At 40.6% G+C, this 21,346-nt stretch overlaps 1 protein-coding gene across 4 annotated transcripts in view; it reads right to left on the minus strand.

The window, feature by feature from the left end:
• Positions 1-9,562, minus strand: part of CAT9 (cationic amino acid transporter 9) — an 89,989-nt gene extending 80,427 nt beyond the window's left edge. For all 4 annotated transcript variants that reach the window (XR_015693170.1, XM_087693206.1, XM_087693215.1 and 1 more), the window contains exon 1: positions 9,187-9,562. Coding sequence is in view for 1 of the 4 variants with exons in the window: in XM_087693195.1 (XP_087549321.1) it covers positions 9,187-9,538 (352 nt within the window). In the remaining 3 variants the exon portion in view is untranslated. The remainder of the gene's footprint in view (positions 1-9,186) is intronic.
• Between the last annotated feature and the right edge of the window lie 11,784 nt (positions 9,563-21,346).

A 21,346-nucleotide genomic window follows, 5' to 3' on the forward strand; every position in this document is an offset into this window, starting at 1 on the left:
CACTAAGTTGGATGCCATGAAAGAGTAATATGTTGTTAATTCAAACTTTGCTAATGTTTATGATCAACTCTGCAATGGCCAAAGGCATGAGCACATTGTGCTTAGAGATGTATTTCTGATGATGCATGGACAACTATGTGTCAAGACACAATTAAGGCCTAGAGTTATCACTAAAAGTCATGCTCCTCCGTATGCAAGACATAGAGGTATTGATACCACAGTCAAGGTAGTGGAGCATTTCTTTTATTGGCCAACTTTGAGACTTGATGTAGAGCAATTTGTCGAGGCATTCATCGTATGTTAAAAGGTAAAGCATGATTGGCAAAGGATGCCGAGCTTGTTGCAACCCTTGCATATTCCTGATAGGCCTAGGCAGCGCAGAGCAATGGACTTTATTTTTGAACTTTCTAGGACAGCTGTAGTAAAATATGGAATATGGACTATCATTTGCAGGTTTAGCAAATAGACCCAATTTATTTCGGTAATGAAGAAAATAAAGGTTGATCATACGGCATTCTTGTTTCTACAATATATCTTTAAGTATCATGGTATGTCAGAGCCAATTGTTAGTAATCAAGACCCTCAAATGACCAGTTTATTTTGGAAGGGGTTGTTTGAGAATATGGGTATCATGCTGATCACCATAGATGTGCTTTGTAGTTTGCAGAAGACGATTATGTATAGTTGTGTTTTTGAAAAGACAAGGCTGAAAAAGATGGAAAAAAAAAGAGAGGTTGTATCCAAAGTTGAGTATAAGATACTATGGGTCCTTCTAGGTGTTGAAAAAGATCAACAATGTGGCATATCAACTGAAATTACCTCCACATTGATAGATACACAATGCTTTTCATGTCAGTTTATTAAGGCCCTTTTATAGCAATGTGTTAGAGGATATGTCTACTAAAATTCAGCTTGAGGTTAAGGAGTTGGATGAGATCTTGGTACTTGAGTAGATATTGGCACATAAGAAAAGAAAGATCAAAGGTAAAGTTCCAAGAGATATTTTGTGAAGTTTCAAAATTATTCACCAATGGATGCAAAATGAATGGAAGTAGCTTTACCAAGATGCCTTTCAGTTAGAGCCGACTTCAATTCAAGCTCGGTCAAGTTCAACAGAGTAGGGATCTGAAGTATTGTCTTATACTCAAGGGGGGAGATAGCACTTCCACTCCTGTTGTGGACAACTTTTGTATATAGTGGATCTCGAATGTATGAAGCATGCATCAAAGGTACTGCGCTGATCATATATCTACCATGAGGTCACTACTCAATGTACTAGTCACTGTGAGATGTATGCAGATGAATATGGTTGTTACAGCGGCTCTAAGACTATACTTTTGCATCAATTTGGGATCACTTCAGGATTACTTGCGCATGAGTTTTTGCCTTAGTTTTGAGATCAAATTTTAATCAGTTTCAGCTCAATTTTTTATTAGTTTCAAAACCATTTATGGTCACTTTTGCGATCGGTTTTGCATCAATTTTTGCATTGATTTGCTCATCAATTTTTGCGATCGATTTGTGATCAGTTTAAGGTCACATTTGCAACAGTTTGTGATCATTTCTCAGATCAACAAGTGATCAATTTATGATCAAATTATGCTCAATTTTTAAAGCAGCTAAGGCAAAGAAGAGAGGACTCAAAGGGCAACCTTGTCTCACAGAGCGTGCAAGGACAAATGGCTTGGTAACACCACCATTTAGCATAACTCGCGAAGAAGCCGCAATACTAATGGTGTAGATCAAGCGGGACATCCGAGTACCAAAGCCCATAGTAGACATAAGTTCTGCAATGAAAGACCAGTCTAAATAATCAAAAGCCTTTTCCAAATCCAATTGAATCAATACCACTTGCTGATTAGAGTGGCTTGCATAGTCAATAGCCATTTGCACATTTAAGATATTGTGCAAAATGTTTTGGCCCTTAATGAAACCATATTGAAGAGGATGCACAATGGCTGGAAGATGCTTGTGGAGCCGATTCGCCATCACTTTGGAAAAGATTTTATACATCGAACCCATCAAAGAAATTGGTCTCCAATGTTTCAACATTGACGGCGAAGGGACTTTTGAAAGCAGTTTGAGAAGACCTTCTTTCCATGAGGAAGGCATGAACCCCGTTTCCCAAACCTGCTGAAACATAGCCGTTAATGGTTTCACCAATTGGGTAGCAGAAATCTCAAAGAATTCATTGGTGAGACCATCCCAACCGAGACTTTTATCCTTGGGCAGGTGTAACAGAACATCCATAACCTCCACCTCACAAATTTCTATCTCCAAAGTAGTTTGCATATCAAGTGGAACCTGATTGCGGACCAAATCATAGAAAATTGAACGTGCATGAGTAACTTTGTCAGAAGGTGAAGGAGAAGAACCAAGAAGGTCTATAAAATAATTCCTGCACATATTCATAATAGTCTGGGAATCAATGACCATTCGACCTTCTGGATCCTGGAGTCTAGTCATATTTTCTCGAGCAGGAGATACATGTAGAGCTCGAAAGAACTTATGAGTCTAACAAGCACTGTCTTACAAATTCTCAGTCAAATTTTGCAATTTGGCCTGCTGATAAGATTTCAACTGAAACCCTTTAATAAGATCAGCCAAACGCATCGCCAATGACTGCAGAATTGCATCATCTAGAGTCTCCACCAGTAGAGAACAAACCAAAGCCAGTAATTCCTCCGCTGCTTGTCAACACCGCCGACAAAGAGAGGCATGATGAATCCCATACTGCCGAACAACCCGCTGCACATTAGAGAGCAATTGTTCAAAAGAAGCATTGCCCCCAAAGGAAAAGTCCAATAAAAATCTATCAATCAATTGCTGCATATAACCCTGAAAGATTGAGTGCTTCAAATAAGACGAGTTGAAATGCAAAGGGAGTGGGAGTCTATCTAGAAATTGCTTAAAAGGTGCAATCGGTTGTGCAAGCATCTCAAGCTGTAGAGGAAAATGGTCCGACAAGGCATATTGCTGCAACACTTTCATTTCCAGTATCTCAGGAAGAAAAGCATCATCCCGCATGATGTACATGCGGTCCAACCGCAACATGTAGTTGTATACTGCGCAGAATGAAAAGTAAACCCTGTAGAAGAAGGGTGTAGCCACGACCAGAGAACTTGCTCAAGTACGGCAAGAGCAAACACATTCCACACATGGCTTTCCGAAGCGTCCATCACCGAATGCTCTGATGTGGACTGTGAAGAATCAACACACATATTAAAATCCCCCATCAAAAAACCCCATCTGCCAAGTGACAAGGAGGTCTGCAAAGTATTCCAAAGATCCCGGCGGGATAAGGGGTCATTTGGAGCATAGAGCCCAAGTAACCATAAGATCTCTCCTTCAAATAAAACTTCAATCACCACAAAACGACCATATACATCATTTTTAATAAGAACAGGCTGATATTTCTCATGTACAATCATAAGCACACCAGAATAATGCATGGCATGTGTCCCTGCATAAAACAAGCGAAACCCATGGCAATCCACAACTTTTTCTGCTCCACCGTGACTCTTGTGCTCAACAGCGCACAAGACATTCCACTGATTCTCATGCAATAAACTCCACATAGCATGTTGCTTATTGTGAGAACAAATGCCTCGCACATTCCACGTGGCTATCTTCATGTGTATTCAAAAAAGAAAATCAAGAACAAGGCAAAGCTTGCCTCGATTTAACCTTTTCTGCTAGAATGTCAAGGACTCCCTCATCCAAAAAATCAGCTAACACGGTAAAAGAGTTCCGACGAGCAGATTTAGAGGTAAACGGAATATCCACTGTCTTGGGAATGGAGCGGGGATAACGACGATCCCATGGGGTAATCACGTTACCTCTAGTATCAAAAGCCAACTTAGCAGGTGGGCCCTTTGGACCGTCCGAATATACTTTCCTAGTAGAATGATTACGAGGTGCAGAAGAAACCATATGATGAGCAGGATGCTCTGAAGACAATATCTATTTTTGGTACATATAAGTGCGCATGGAATCTTGTGAAGCATTAGGCCCATTATCCGCCAGGCCAGCATCAAACCTTTTACCTTTTTTTGCACGTACATTCACCCAGTCATTGCCAGAAGAATCCAACCCGAATCCAAAATTTTAGGTGGCTGGGTGGCATCCTGCGACGGAGCATCGCACACCATATTTTCCATGGGCAGCGTAACATGCTCAACATCTGAAGTATGTTGCTTCTCTGGGCATTCGGCCATAAAATGCCCCAATTTTCCACACGAAAAGCAATGTCCTGCAAAGTTGCCCCATTTCAAACGAAAGTGCAAAGGATGCATGCCAAAGTAATTAAGACGTAACCAAGCAGGCCTTTTCCTAGCAGTGTCCCATAACATACACAAACAATTACGATTCATGGCCCTTAGGCTCGGGGGGACCAGAACAGTACCCACAACAGCCATGGCATCCTTTAACAATGGCCAATAGACAGCCGGACAATTTTCCACTTCAACCCACATGGGGCATTCACGTTGAAGCAGGCGCTGAAAATCTGCCATTGGGCGCCACGGCACAACATGGACCAAACGGCGATCAAAGAACAATGGCAGTTTAGACAAGAGATCAGCACGGTGCTTCTTAAATTTCAACAGCACCTCATAGAAGCCTCGGGGCCCAACAAAAATCTCCTCAACACACTCCCCTTGTAGTAGATTGTGCAGCCACTAGCGAATATGGGAAAGCACTGGGATCCTGCCAGTGAAGAAGAGTATAACAGCACGGTCATAAAACACCAAAAATGAGCGCAATACATTTTTCGGGTCCACCGTGGCTTCCAGTACATCTTCAGTTCCAGAGTCAGAAAAAGCTTCATGATTATGTTGGACATAATCGCCAAGCAGAGTGTTGGCAAATTCCAGCAAATGCTCCCAGTCAACATCCTGAGAATCCACAGAACCAGAGGCAACCTGAGCATAAGAACATTCCTGATGATCCATTGTCACTTCCGAAGTATGCTTGGTACATTTGCCCGCAGGCTGGAAATCAGGACCAAGGGGCATCTCCTCTGTGCAAGGAACCATATCCTCTGGTTCCTCTGTATCAAAATCCGGACCAAGGGCTGCCACCGTTTGGTCGATAAAAGCCATATCCAGACCAGCCATATTGAATCACCACTTGTGCAGGTCAAATGCAAAGCCAGGAGCTCATGGGTGGTAGAAACGAACGCAGGCCGCTCTCCCTCTCTCTCTCTCTCTCTCTCTCTCTCTCTCTCTCTCTCTCTCTCTCTCTCTCTCTCTCTCTCTCTCTCTCTCTCTCTCCTGTACAGAGGCGCTGTCCAGGGGCGTATTCTACAAGCACAGCCGATTGAACCTCTCTCTCTCTCTCTCTCTCAGGAGATGGCTCGAGCGAGGGATACCACATCATGGTATGCACAGACTAGAGCTTGGCTTGACAGACATGGGCTGGACATTGATAGACTCCCACCTCTTCTATATGATACTCAGGCTCCCACTTACACCCTCTCTCTCTCTGAGAGGAACAGTCATCAGACAGGAGATATGGCATATTTATATACAGAGGACATGGGTCAGCCCTGCACAGCCACTGCCATCGAAGATGGCACATTATTATACACAGTTCTTGAGGATATCAGAGCAGGGATTCATAGAGATTCCGAGATATATGTAGATCTATATGCCACATCGATTGAGAGTTCTTATTGGACAGCTCAGGGTATCATCACATCACCTTATGATTGAGAGTGGCAGAGCCAGTGGCATCCCGCGGGAGAAGAGGATATGCCCCCTTTGTAGATCGGAGGTGGAGAGTGAGGAGCATTTTGTTCTTAGATGCCCGGCATACTCAGAGTTGAGATCTAGATACACATTGAGCAGCTCACTTCAGGGATGTATGACTGATATGGATCAGAGATCATTTGGCCGTTTTCTGAGAGAGGCATGGCACATCAGAGAGCAGAGCACACAGCGGGTCCCAGTCAGAGAGGGGCCCACCCAGACGACTATTACACAGTTCTTTCAGACAGACAGAGTGAGAGCTACTGTACCAGCCTCCAGCCAGACCTCCGGGCTCACACTACAACAGGCTGAGGACCAGCGTACCCGACGCCGCACGAGGATCCGCGGGTTTCGTACCCCACAACCACACCGACAGGAGATCCGGAGGATTCTTGATCTACATCGACAGCAGACTAAGATCCGACGACACTCGACACATTGGATCTCAGATCTCCAGTTTGCTCTTTCTCCACCGCCGATGTACCACATCCTGCATCCAGGAGGGATCACCTACTATTAGCGACTTCGACGACTACTACTAGGATAGTATATCTCCCTGCATCTGTTACATATACACATCGCACCACTTTATCACAGCCGACATTTGTTCCCCTTTTGTAGCCATTATCTGGAGTACCAGAGCTACATACGCACATACACATACACGACACTTATCACACTCACAGCACCGTATTTTCAGTTTCCAGTTTTTAGCTTTTCATTCAGCACTTTTATTTTGGATAGCTGGACCTCATCAGTTGTATCACAGTTTCTCATAGGCCAGTTTTGGTCTTTAGAAGACGTTAATATAACTCTCTCTCTCTCTCTCTCTCTCTCTCTCTCTCTCTCTCTCTCTCTCTCTCTCTCTCTCTCTCTCTCTCTCTCTCTCTCTCTCTCTCTCTCTCTCTCTCTCTCCCCTGTGCAGAGGCGCTATCCCGGGGCGTATTCTGCAAGCACAGCCGATTGAACCTGTTTGTTACCTATCGGTCTCAGCCGTGGCCTGTCTCGAGAGAGTATAGATAATGCGTGGGGCAGGGCGCAACCCTAACAGCGCAGGTTCAGAGGGCGAAACACAGGGCCAACGGGCAGACAAGGGCCAGAACGCTAAGGAGGAAGGCTGACAGGCAATGGCAAGGCTGAACAGTCAGCGGCAGAAGCGCTGCGGAGCAGGGATCAAGCAACGGTCCACAGGGCCCAAGTCTGACGGCGACGGCAGAAGCCCTGACACACAGGGCGGACAGGCGACGACCAAGAGCAGAGCCTGCAGGTCAGACAGGCAACACCAGGGCGGAACACACAGCCGACAGGCCTCCAGATGCAGGCGACGGGCCTGCAGGTGATGGCGACAAGGCGCAAGCGATGCTCTCTCTCTCTCTCTCTCTCTCTCTCTCTCTCTCTCTCTCTCTCTCTCTCTCTCTCTCTCTCTCTCTCTCTCTCTCTCTCTCTCTCTCTCTCTCTCATATTGCTTTCTCTCACCTTCTCTAGTAATTTCTCAAAAGATCTCAATGTTTCTCAATAATTCTCAGCTGATCTCGGCCAGATTTTATGGACAGCAAGAGGATTTTTACTGTAAACCCTCAATTTTTCTAGAAATTAGGGTTTGACAACCACCTTGGAACCCGTGCCAATAGGAGAAGGCATCATACACTAAAATAAGCACCTGAAATTCATGGAATTGACGGGGATTTCAAATGCCAACCCATCCATTGTAAATTGGGGCAGCATTTGGCCGATTGGTGTTGTATAGGTCCTAGGTGAAAATCAAGGGGCAATTGGCCCAAATTACTTGTTGATTGTATGTGCAGCAAGGGGCTTTTGGATCAACAAAGAACATTGTGGAATCTCAACTTGTACACTGTCCATTAGCAATCAAAGTTAAAGAAATATAGAAAGGGATGCCAATTTTGGGGCCAACCGGGTGTCTGTTGTCCAACATTATTAAGGTAATGTGTGCATTTCGGTTTATGCTCAGTTATTAATTGTTGTAATTATGTGCTTGATCAGGTTTTACCACCCTATCCGAGAAGAAAGGCTGGTTTCAAATGATGCAATGGAAATCCCCCCAATCTAGGTTGCCTACTGATGAAGACCACATGGACTGACCAACAACACGGTATGGATCTACGTGCAACTCCACTAGTGAATGAGTCCTTGTTTCAAACAATAACCCTTTTGATTAGATTATCGACATTTCCACATCAGCCGTAGAAGTGAGATACTATTAGTATGCAAAGGTGAGTACCTGGTTCATGTACATGGTATATGGGCAGCTGCAGTTCCCCCTTCCCAATACAGCATGGAGACCCATTTATTTGATTCCAATTACTTAAAGCTAAGAAAGGTGATTTGAGCAAACATCACCATGCTACATACCCAAGGAAATGGAGCACATCAATTAAGCTACTGAGAAAGAAGATGGCCTTCTATTGAACCATTTTCTCCATATACCAAAAGGAAATATAGAACATCAGTTGAGCCACCAAGAAAGAAAGTGGCCTTCTATTGAAGGCATTTTCTCTACTCCATGCATTAAGAAATTTATCATACACCCAAATTTCAAGGATACATAGTTGTCACATGGCTTGACATTTACAATTAGTATATCCGCCCATCATTCCACTAATTGCAAGTAGAGACAACTAGATATGGAGTAGCAACAGTAGTCTCAACAAACCAAACATGCCAATTATGCACTACATTGTGGATGCTTGAACTATAATGAGATGTGAGGGAGATTTCAATGCCTCTTCAAAGTTGCTTTGGCCACTTTCAACATAGCATGGAGTTGTCCCATCAAGATGTCCTAGGCTCTTTCTTTAAGAGCTCCACAAATATAGGGAATGCTCAAAGGCCTTGTAGAATGCTCCCACTGCTAACATGAGAGCCCTCAATGCACTCAAGGGAGGTGACATTAGATTGAGCTTTGGAGATATAGTGCACAAAGTTCCCCATCCAAGATGCCCTCAAGTACAACCACGATAGCACAGCAAGATCAAAGCAACTATTACCTACCACAAGAGCTAGGCACCACACTACTTTGATTCCAATACCTTATTCCGTATATTCAGCATCCAATGAGAAATTTTCAGACGGCACCCATTTGATACCATAGTAGAATCCCCTCCTGTGCCCCCCCCCCACCCCTCTTTTTATTGGTTGCACCCTGGAGAGTCATAGACATTGCTTTCATTTTTATATTCAGTTCCATCATGTATCACTTGATAGACTGTCAATATTCATGGATATATGTATGTGATTTTGGGTCTCATAGGCCAATTTGGCCTTTTACAGACGGTACTCTCTCTCTCTCTCTCTCTCTCTCTCTCTCTCTCTCTCTCTCAGAGCCCTGCGTCATTGTCAAGTAGGTCAAGAAATTGAGACCTCTCTCTCTCTCTCTCTCTCTCTCTCTCTCTCTCTCTCTCTCAAAAGAGAGTACCTGGGCCTGCATCATTGGCGATAGTTCCTGTGACGACAAAAATGCCAGCACCGATGGATGCTCCAATGCCGAGGAGGATTAGATCAATCACACCGAGGCGTCGGTCGAGCCCAGACTGGTCTGGGGACGCCGAGGAAGGAGGCGCACTCTCGCGAACAGCAGGATTCTTCACTCGAAGGGCGGCCCTCCCGAAACCGGCCCACCACGAACCTCTGCCTCCGGAGGCCATGGCAGCCGCCCTTCGTGCACACCAAAGGGGAAGACAATAAATGGAAGAAACGAAGATGGATCCTTGACTAATAGAGTTCCGCCATCGATGCTTCCTCTTCTTCCTCGGGTTGCCAATCAGCATGATCCCCTGCTCCCGCCCTCGCCCGCCGCCCACATGATCCATGTGTCTCATATTTCTCCTTAATAGAAGCCACCTGGTCAACTATTTGGAATCTTGGTTAGATTCCCACTTTGAGATATTAGAGTCGTTCCCACGCAGCTTGCCTCCGTGAGCTAGGCTCAATTGTCACCGAGCGAGTATACGGCATTGAATCGTCAACTTAGATTGCATGTTTTAGGGCACCCACTGGACTTAATGGAGTACTCCATTAACTTGTCAAAGTCACAAGCTATGCATAATCTTCACAATAGACTTTTTTGGTACATACACAAAAAATTCAAGTCAAAAGTTTGGAATGACTTCTTAATCAAAGTACAATGTTTTCCATTTCTATGACTCAAATGTAAAGTTCAAGGTTTTAAACCTTCAATTTTTGAACTTTTTGCAATTGGCTTTTACATTATACCTCAATTTTCCATGAATGTTAGCCATGTGGCATCTCAGCATCAAAAAACTAGGCCCTCTCTCTATTCACAATACATTTTCTCAAGGCCTCTTGTCCACTCTAAAGTCCACCAAAATTTCACTTGCGTGTGGATTGTTGACTTGCCAACATGATGGTAGAACCTTAAGAAGTCAATTACTACATGGGGAATGGTAAATGGTTGTTTGTCCATGTTGGGGTCCACTAAATTCTCACTTGCACTTGAACGATTGACTTGCCATTATTGGTAGAACCTCCAGCATACATATAGTAGAGGGGCTAGAAATGGTTGCATTAGGGAGTAGCAACACACATCATATTTTAAAGTAGCAAAGGGGGCAACAACTACATTATTCCAACAAACAAGTCATCAAAGCAATAGGTAATGACTTAACAATAGAGATGATGAGATGAAAATAACTTACCTTGCCTCCCTTTAATATGGGTGGGTAGTATAAAAACCCAATTTGCAAGTTTTATAATGCACTACTAAATTAATTGGCTAATACTTAAGGATTTGTTTTAACCTACCTTTTTGTAGCTCAATCATCTCTTCCTCATACTTGGCCTCAACCATTCCCTTCCATTAAGGAGGGGAATAAGTAGGACATTATTTGGTGCACAGATCGAATGTTGTATACACGCGTAGCGAGCGTCGGAAGGTCCACAAGAACAAAAGAACTCTACTTTTGCACAAAAAACAAGAGAGAAAACTTGCACAACATGAAGCAAAAGACCAATTGGGTACAATTTTCCCCCATGCCTTGTGTAACGCTCCACAAAGCATGTATTTGATATATTATCCATCTCCAAGCTCAAAAAATAGTCCAATTTACAATTAGCACGCTTTAGCTTTTGTGTTTGCTTTTGTCCCACTGAAGATTTAAAGCTATTGGCCGTCCAAAGAGTCGGACTATGCCCAAATACAATGTCCAATAACAAATATTTAAATCGTGCGCCCATGCGCATACAAAATAATAAATAAATATCAGGTGCTTCAATAAATAAGCACATCAAAATAAATATTGGTGCCACGCCTAAGATGCGCGCCCATCAAAAATAATAATTTTTTCTAAATAACTTGAATACACGCTATCGCCCAGTACTTCCCAATGCCACCGCTGTCTGCTCTACACATCAACTGAAGCATTCACAATTGTTAGAAAATAATAAAATTAAACCGACAAAAGTGAATATCTAGCAGTCTTTAGCTACAAAATAAATAAATTGGTTAGAACTCAATCCTAACCTTAAATTATTATGAGTGCGCACTCTAAACTCATAAACGTCTATTAATTTAAATATGTATTTTGCAGAATCACCCGCTATGGAATCACCCACTTGCACATTAAATTAACAAGACGCCCAAAAAGGACAGGTGTCCCCATCGACTTTTCGCACAAGGAATCCACCTTGTGTATGAGTCCCGGCAATAAATATAATTTTATGGAATCCACCGCAAAACCTCACAGAATCCACCATGGAATATACCTCCTGGCATCATATTCTTGGGGTGGGAAAGCAATTGTCCTCAAGTACTATTAGCTCAATGTGGAGCCAACAGCGAGGGGTAAGCACTTAGGTCTCGAGCGTGCATCCATTGGGCCTCTTCAACATGATAATTTTTAAACTTAACCAAATATCTAGAATATTTACAGCCAGTTCTAATGATCATAAAGTCAGTATCTAGAATAGTTTCAAGCTCAAGGATTTCAATTTCTTCTTCTAGCAAAGGAGACTTTTCATAGACAGGATGTACAGGTAATTGGCCTCTAAAAGGTCATAACAAACTAATATGAAAAGTGTTGTGGATTTTCCAGTGTTGTGGTAATTCTAGTTTAAATACATTATCATTGATTTTGTGAATGATCTTGAAATGTCCATAAAATCTAGGAGCTAACTTTACAACAGGGTGTTTGTCAACACTTTGTAATCTTCGCTTTTCAATATGTAACCAAATATAATCATCAACTTTGAAACTCATAGCTTTTCTTTTCTTGTTGGCTTGTTTTGTGTATGATTGCTGGGCTTTCGCAATCATATCTTTAACTTCATTGAAAATAGTAGCATGCATGTTAGCAATATCATCAGCACCTTGAACTTTGTTTGACAATGATGTAACAGGTGTAGGTAATCTATAACTATAAATAATTTCAAATTGTGCTTTTTATGTAGCTGTATGTGGTGTGTTATTGTATGCAAACTGAAGTAAATGTAAATGTGTATCCCATGTTTATGGTTTTGAAATTGTGTATGTACGCAAAAGATCTAAAATGATACTGTTATTAGCTTCTATTTGCCCATTTGTTTCAGGATGAAATGCAAATGAAAAATCAATATTTGTTTCTAAATTAGCAAACAAAGTAATCCAAAAATTATTGCAGAATCTAGAATCACAGTAAAAAATAATTACTTTTGGCAAACCATGATTAGTGAAAACAATTGTTAAGAATAATTAAGCAGCTTGAGTTACAGTTAACGTTTTCTTTCATGAAATAAAATATGCTTGTTTGCTAAACCTATCGGCAATAGTCCAAATCATGTCATGATTAGCTGTAGTGTTAGGCAAACCAGTGATAAAATCCATTGAGATCTGTTCCCATGGTCGTTCTGGAATTGGTAAAGGCATTAATAAACCATATTGTTTACCTTGCTGTCTTTTAACTCTTTGGCAAATTAAGCATTCAGACACAAAGTTAGATACATCAGATTTCATGTGTGGCCAATAAAAATCTTCAATTAGTGTACGCAAAGTAAAAATAATTCCTCTATGGCCTTGGTATGGGGGACAATGAATTTCATATAAAACAAATGATCGAAATGGAACAGTTACACATAATCTTTTTTCATAAAACATATATCCATCAGTGTAGGACAATGAATCAATGGGAATCCAGTTATTTGCAACTAATTTATTCCAATCAGCTTGAAAACTAGGGTCTTGGTCATAAGTATCTTTCATAGGGAAAAGAGAGTCAAAAGATATCACAGAGATATTATGAATAGTCGCTTCTACTTAAAGCATCGGCCACAGCATTTTCTTTTTCGGGTTGATATTGTATGAGTGGATGAAAACTTTGAATAAAAGCAGCCCATTTAATGTGTCGGTCAGATATTTGTGGTTGACTAAGGAGATCTTTAATGCTTTATTGGTCAGTTTTGATCATGAATTCAGATCCCATTAAATAGTGTTTCCATTGATGTAAACCTTGTATTATAGCTAGCAATTCCTTATCATAATTAGAATACTTAAGTTCAGAGGTTTTAAGTTTACAGCTAGAGTAGGCTATGGGATGAGAATCTTGCATAAGGACTGCTCCTATTCCAGATTCACTAGCATCAATGACTACTAAGAAAAATTGTATATTGAAGTCAGGTAATTGCAATACAGGAGCATGAGTTAAAGCATGTTTCAGTAAATCAAATGACTTTTTATCAGACCAATGATACACAATACATTTCTTTAATAAAATTTTCAAATGTAATGCAAGCAATGAAAAATTTCTCACAAATTTTCTATAAAAGCTAGCAAGACCTAAGAAAGAACGTAATTCGTGCACATTTTTAGGTATTGATCACTTCAAAATTGCTTCTATATTTTTAGGATCAACTTTAATACCTTCAGATGAAACAAGATGTCCTAGGTATTCAATTTGTGTTTGGAAAAATTCACTCTTTTCAGGATTAGCATATAATTGATTCTCTTTCAATAATTTAAAAATAATACTTGTTCTCATTCTTACTGAAAACCAATATGTCATTAAAAAAAACAATGACACAATGTTGATGCTTCAAAAATATGCGATTCATCATACGACTGAATGTGGCTTGTGCATTAGTTAAACCAAAAAGCATAACAAGGATTTCGTAGTGTCCAAATTGTGTTCTAAATGCAGTTTTAAATATATCAAATGTGTCCAATCTTACTTGATGGTATCCAGATTTAAGATCTATCTTGCTAAATATTGCAGATCCTTGTAGCTTGTCCATAAGATCATCTACCCTAGGAATCGGATATCTATTCTTAACGGTGATCTTATTTAGGGCACAATAATCAATGCACATGCGATAGATATTGCTTTTCTTCTTCACTAATAGGACAAGTGCACCAAATGGAGAACTACTAGGTCTAATGAGTCCTCGGGTTAACAAATCTTCAACTTGGGCTTGAATTTCTTTCTGTTTAATTTGGTTATGTCTATATGGTGCTTTACATGGTGGTTGTGATCTAGGAATTAGGTCTATTTTGTGATCTTCGGGACGTATAGGTGGTAAGCCAGGTGGTAAGTTAGCAGCAAAACAATCTTGAAATTGTAAAAGAAATTGTGCGTGCCTAGGATGCATATGATTTTCTTTAGCTACAATTTCATTCACCCATATTAAATAAGATTTGCTACCTTTTCGTAATGCACATTTAGCTTGTGTATGACTAAGCAATGGAAAATTATCGAAAGTGTGCATACCATGCAATGTGATTTGTTTCCCATTAGAATGAATCTTCATTGAATGCGTGGAATAATCTATATCGGGATTATACTGATGACGCCAAGGCATTCCTAAGATAATGTCACTAGATTGCAAATACACAACTAAGAAATTTCTATGTTCAACATAATCACTAATTTTAATTTCTAAGTTATGCACTTCTTGTGTTCCATCGTATCTAGTGCCTAAGAATGCAGCCTTGATACAAAAATGTGTAGAAACAGTATGTAAATTCAATTATTTGACCAATTTTGCAAAAATAAAGTCGTGTGTGCTCCCATCATGATGTAAAACAGTCTTTTCTTTACCATGCACAAGACATTTCATCATTAATAAAGAATGGGGATTTGGCATACCTGGTAAAGTATCTGAAGTAGTACCGATATCGTCATCATCTTCCGTGAAATCTGGCATTTCTTCATGTTCTTCATCTTCTGTCACTCCCAAATAATTGATGTGTATAGTTGGTTTTTTGGATTGACAATTCGCTGCTAGATGTCCAGGTTGATGACATTTGTAACAAACTATGGGTTAGCCTTTAGATACATTATTGGTAATAGCGGGAAGTTTAGGAATGTTGGGATTTTGCTGGAATGATGGCTTAGGGTTTGGATTTGTGTTTGATGGTAAAGCAGGTGGTCGTGTCCAAGATATACGGAATGAAGATGGAAGGAAACGGTTTTGATTGAATCTTTGAAAATTTGAATTGGATTGTTTTGAACCAAAGTTACCATTAGTTTGAAATTGTTGTGGTCGCTTCTCTAGTCCTCGAATTTTGTCTTCAGTGTCATGGGCTAAGGAAATTGCATCTTCAAAAGTCGTTGGCTTGAACATATTCACCTTCGCATAAAAATGTCCAAGTAAGCCAGACATAAACTTGTGTTTATGGGTTGCCTCAGGTACATCTTCAAGCATTCGCAGTTGCCATAAAGCATTCCAAAAACGCTCGATATATTGTGAAATAGGCCATGATTCCTCTGTTGCAAAAGATCCCATTGTTTGATTACTTTTTCGTGGAATTAGGGTGGAAGGAAATTCTACAAAAATTTCTTTTGAAAATTCTCCCAAGTAGTAGGACAATCAATGCTCTTGCGGACAATAGTCCACCATAGGGATGCTCTGTCCACTAGCTGATTAGTAACACACTTAATTTTGTCTTTCTCAGCATACTGTTCTTCATGGAAATAATCATCAAATTGACTGATAAAAGCAAGTACAGTATTTCCATCACGTGACCCATTGAAAGTACAAAATTTGAAATTTCTTTTACTTATCTTTATTTCTTTCCGAATAGATTGCACTTCAAGTGTTGCATTGATCGTACGTCGTACAAGATTTTAAGATTGCGGTCCATCTTGGTCGGCGGTAGATCGTTGCAGATTGGCCATTTGAGCTTGCAAAGTTTGACATGCTCTTCGTTCCTCTTGAAACTGCATCATAATCAAATCTAGTTTTTGTTCCATCATTGGTTCGGGTAGGTCACCTTCAGCCATCGGGTAGGTCACCTTCAACCATAAAATCTTCCATGGTTTGATCGAACATCTTGCAAAATTCCAAAAGACCTCACATACTCGAAAACTTGTTAGCGGGATGAGCGTAGCTCAAAGTCAGGTTTACAAGGCTTATTTCTTTTTTTAAAAATGGCTTTTTGTAGTATTTCTTCTTTGCGAATGCAGAATTTGATGTCACGGTCTTCTTCCAAGAGGATATTCGTATTGGCAGACTGCGTATAGCAATTTGTTTGCTAGAATTTGGCTCTGTTAGTCCATAGGTGTGAACAGGGGCTTGCCAGAAGGTTGAAGATGAATTCGTATTTGATCCAGTGTGGGAACTGCCGCTTTGGGAGATTTGAAATTGAACTTTGAAACTTTGTAAGGTTTGAGCTTTAAGCTTTAAGTATTTAAAGCTTTAACTTAATCGTTTTTTCTAAAACTAAGACGACGCCATCTTTCAAATGACGTCGATGGCATGAAGTATGTCCTGTCGCCGCGGACGTCGAAATTTATTGGATATAAGCTTTTTAGAAAGCTTATTAAGCTTATTAAGCTTAATAAGAAAGCTTATTAAGTTTCATTAGAAAGCTTATTAAGCTTTCTAATGAAACTTTATGAATTTGACTTATCTGCTTCTCTGGTCTTGAGAAAAAAAAACGTGTTGATGAAGAAGCTTCCCACATGGTCCTCTGCCTGTAGAGGCTGGTCCTTCGCGATCCAACAACGTAGTAGGGGGTTCTTCACTGCTAAGAACACGCTGGTATTGACGGATCGCCACGAGACTGACTGTAGAGCTCGATTGTTCCAAGAGCTCTGCCTTCGCGCGAGATGGTAAGCAACTGGAAGCTCTCGATCTCAGCTTCGCTCTGATACCACTGATGCATAGATCGGATGCTATATGCGTGCATAGCGAGTGTCGGAAGGTCCCCAAGAACATAAGAACTCTACTTTTGCACAAAAAACAAGAGAGAAAACTTGCACAACATGAAGCAAAAGACTAATTGGGTACAATCTCCCCCCATGCCTTGTGTGAGCGCTCCACAAAGCATGTATTTGATATATTATTCATCTCCAAGCTCAAAAAATAGTCCAATTTACAATTAGCACGCTTTAGCTTTTGTGTTTGCTTTTGTCCCACAGAATATTTAAAGCTATTGGCCGCCCAAAGAGTCGGACTGTGCCCAAATACAATGTCCAATAACAAATATTTAAATCGTGTGTCCATGCGCATACAAAATAATAAATAAATATCAGGCGCTTCAATAAATAAGTGCATCAAAATAAATATTGGTGCCACCCCTAAGATTCGCGCCCATCAAAAATGATAATTTTTTCTAAATAACTTGAATACATGCTATCGCCCAGTACTTTCCAACGCCACCGTTGCCTGCTCTACACATCAATTGAAGCATTCACAATTGTTAGAAAATAATAAAATTAAATTGACAAAAGTGAATATCTAGCAATCTTCAGCTACAAAATAAATAAATTGGTTAGAACTCAATCCTAACCTTAATTTATTACGAGTGCGCACTCTAAACTCATAAACGTCTATTAATTTAAATATGTATTTTGCAAAATCACCCGCTATGGAATCACCCACTTGCACATTAAATTAACAAGACGCCCGAAAAGGACAGGCATCCCCATCGACTTTTTGCACAAGGAATCCACCTTGTGTATGAGCCTCAGCAATAAATATAATTTTACAAAATCCACCGCAAAACCTCACGGAATCCACCGTGGAATATGCCTCCTAGCATCATTATTCGATACTAAATCAATTGGCCAATACTTATGGATTTGTTTTAACCTAAATTTTTGTAGCTTAATCATGGCCTCAACCATTCCATTGCCTTGAGAAGGGGAATCAAAAGGACGTTGTCACATGAGATTCACGTGTGGGGTTCATGATAGTTGCTCGCCACCGGGATGCTTTGAGATGGGAACAAGGATGAACAAGAGTGCTCAACTCAACATAAACAAATTGACATCAGAATCATAGACATCATATTTCTTTTCACAAGAGGATTCTTTGGAGGCACACATGTTTGCATTATGTGCAATGGATTCTTCTAAGGCTTCTCATGCTTTGGTTTTGAGAACAAGGAATGAAAGATTGAGGACTTAAGGTTTACAAGATTGATGGGTGATCATGAATGATAAGTTTGTTTATTGGTAGATTAAAATGGTTCATACAAAGAAGGGAAGCCAATGGATGAAGGACACTCTTGAAAGGGGCCTGTGAATTCTATATGTGCTTCTTATGCTCATGGATCATTTTATTTCAGTCTTCAAAATAACTCGATCACCAATTCACAACTTCAAAGTGGTTGGAAGTGCTATAGAGCCTTCACTTCCTTTCAGCTTTAACTTTTGTTGATTTGCACGAAAAGTCTAAGGTGGAATTCCAAACTTACTGCCCCCTCCTTTACTCCTTGGAATCGAGACTGTGAACTACTCCTTTAAAGCTCTAAATATCAACTTCAAAACTCCTCACGTTGATATTGCATATGAATCACCTTCCATATCTGCGTCCTTCACACGATCAGCAGATCCGTAGCCAAGATAGCCATTCTTCAATTCTGCTTCGTCATCATTCCTCCTTCTTCTATGCCTCCCAGCACGTGGAACATGCCCGGTGGCGAGGCCACTCAAATAGCACTGTAACATCCACCGTTTGAAACAAAGCAACGTGTCTTGATCTTGTCTCCTTTTAAACTTGTCATCCATGCTCACAAGCTTGTGCTTTTTTCTTGAGAAAAGCTTCCGAAAAGTTGTCCTTGTTTACATCAATCTTGTCGCCTTTTTAAAAAAATTTATTAAAAGCATTAAATTTTTTTTCCCTTGGCTTTCATCACGGATGACTCTCTGATTGCCTCATTTATAACTGTTATGATTTGCGTTGGCCCAGTAGCCCTTTCGTATGACTGGCACATAAGTATGTTGCCCAATGTAATGTTTAGGATCCATGCCACCAAGCTTCCATTGTCATCATTTGTATTTTGGTTTAACCAGAAAGAGAAGACATGTTTAGACACCATATCCCACTCAAGCATATAATACCATACAAGACTAACCCCCATCACTTCAAGTGCCTTTTGTTGTTTACACCAATGCATGGTGATTGTATAGTAACACAAAGACAAGTTGCCCCAAACTCTTAAGGTTTTTGAGAGCACTCAAAGATTTTGTGATGTTAAATAAAGCTTGTAGGTATGATTTACATTAATTATCTCAAAGAGCTTCTCTTTCCAAGCATTTTCTACTAGCTCTAAAGCTTGCTTGTCCGAATGGTACAACCAGGACCTTCCATCTCACATCTCAATAGATACCAAGAGAGACCATTATCCAAGGTATGTGTAGTCCCGATGAGCTTTTGTCAATACCGAATGTATGTTTTAACTTGACACCATCTTTACAAAGAATATAAGTGTCGGATGTAGCAATACTCCACTTAAATGGCCATGATATGAGTGGATAACTTTTAACCTTTGTAGGATGCTAATGTTGAACCAAGTTTTCCTTTGAAGAGACCTTTAATCTGCGTGGCAACATCTGAATTACAAGCCACATGGGGAAAATACAAAGTAAAGGATCATTACAATCTTTTCCTCAAGGCCTTAAATCTTCAAACGGAATCCTTTATGTGAATCAATTTTCCCATGCATTGTGCCCTATCAAGAACATGCTTTGGGAAAGAACTTCGTGCCCAATCACTCGTGTAGTTTGCAAATTAGGTTCCATGCAATGCAATCAATCGAGTGATGCTCCACACAAAATTATGAATGCATTGAGGAATTTGTGCCTAGCCTAACTACATGTGCTCTGTGTTATGCAAACACAAAAGAAACACACAACAAAAAATAAACTCATAATGATACTGACTTAAGAGTCCAATATCTTGGCAGAAAATCCCACCCTCAAGTTTGCAGTGGTAGACATGCAAAGTCACAACATCCACCCCCTCCAAACCTACACATCCTCCGGATGGGCCACAACTACCCATCCACATCATCGCCAAGCTCAACGGTGAATGCAATCTCATCATCTTCTACAAAAGCATCCTCAATGTCCATATCTTCATCTTCATCCTCCCCTGGCTCAAGTCCATTGTAATTTGCATCATCCAACTCCGCGATTGCATAGGCTAAAGCATCTCTTCTCTTGAAGAGTTTGATTCTCTTCCCTGTAATTGGAATTCGAAAGGTCGTACCATCAAGTTCTACTAAGGAATATGTAGTATTGTCATGGACATGTTGCACTAGATAGGGGCCAAACCATCATCTGGAAACCTTACGAATAGCACTATACTGGTTATCTAGACTACTATCATAAACCAACACCCAATCTCCCTCTTTAATCTATTTAGACCTCAATCTGTGTCTGTTATCGAAGTGGTCTTTATTGCGAATTCTGGCCTCTCAATATCTTCAAGTTTTCTCTTCAACAGATGAATATGAAGAGTCAAAAGATCTTCTCTAGACATGTCTTCTTGCTGCCACGATAAAGCACTCCGAGTAAGTGTGCAAGTCTCTGTAGGCATGACTGGATTCTGTCCATGCATCAACTCAGCTGGCATATATTCTGTAGTCATGCTGTGAGTAGTGTGATCGGCCCATAAGACATAAGGTAACAACATAGGCCACTCTCGAACCCGTCCACCACATGCTTTGGCTAAGGCTTTCACAATTGGCAGATGGCCTCTTTCGCTCTTCTTGTTGCCTTCTGGATTATATGCCGAAGTCAAAGCAATTTTAATGCCAAGGCGAGAGAAAAACTCCCTAGCCTCATCAGCATCCAACCTCTATTTGTAGTAACTTCTCTAATACATCCATACATGCAAATGACATCCTCCAATAGAAACTTACAAACCATTGAAGTAGACTTTGTTTGTAATGCTCTTCCTTCCACTTGATTTGTGAGATCTTCTCATGCCAAAACAATGTAGCACATCTGCCCCATAAACCAACATGCATAGTAATCAAATCAAGAACCCATTTGTAATGAATACATAGTGGGCAGGTAGGATGAAGCTCATCTCTATGTCTCACTGAAGAGAACAACTAACAATCAGAGCATGTCTCAACAAATTGCGAAATATCTCTATACATTCCTCTCCACCAATAGCGCTCTTTGATCTTCTCATAGGTTGCCCAAATAGCTCGATGCCCAACCCAAAGACTTTCATGGAATTCTTTCATGATACGCACCTACGAAACTCTATCACAAACAACTCTCAATGGTTGACCTCCTCGCTTTCGTGGATGCTTCCAAAGTAGCCCACTTCACAAGAAAAAACCATAAGCTTTTCTTCTAATATTCTTGAAGTCTGCATTAGTTCATCCATCCTGTCTAGAACATAAT

Source organism: Lygodium microphyllum, chromosome 2, assembly GCF_053477565.2.
Source record: "Lygodium microphyllum isolate KBCC chromosome 2, Lygodium_microphyllum_v1.1.10, whole genome shotgun sequence".
Lineage (NCBI taxonomy): Eukaryota > Viridiplantae > Streptophyta > Polypodiopsida > Schizaeales > Lygodiaceae > Lygodium > Lygodium microphyllum.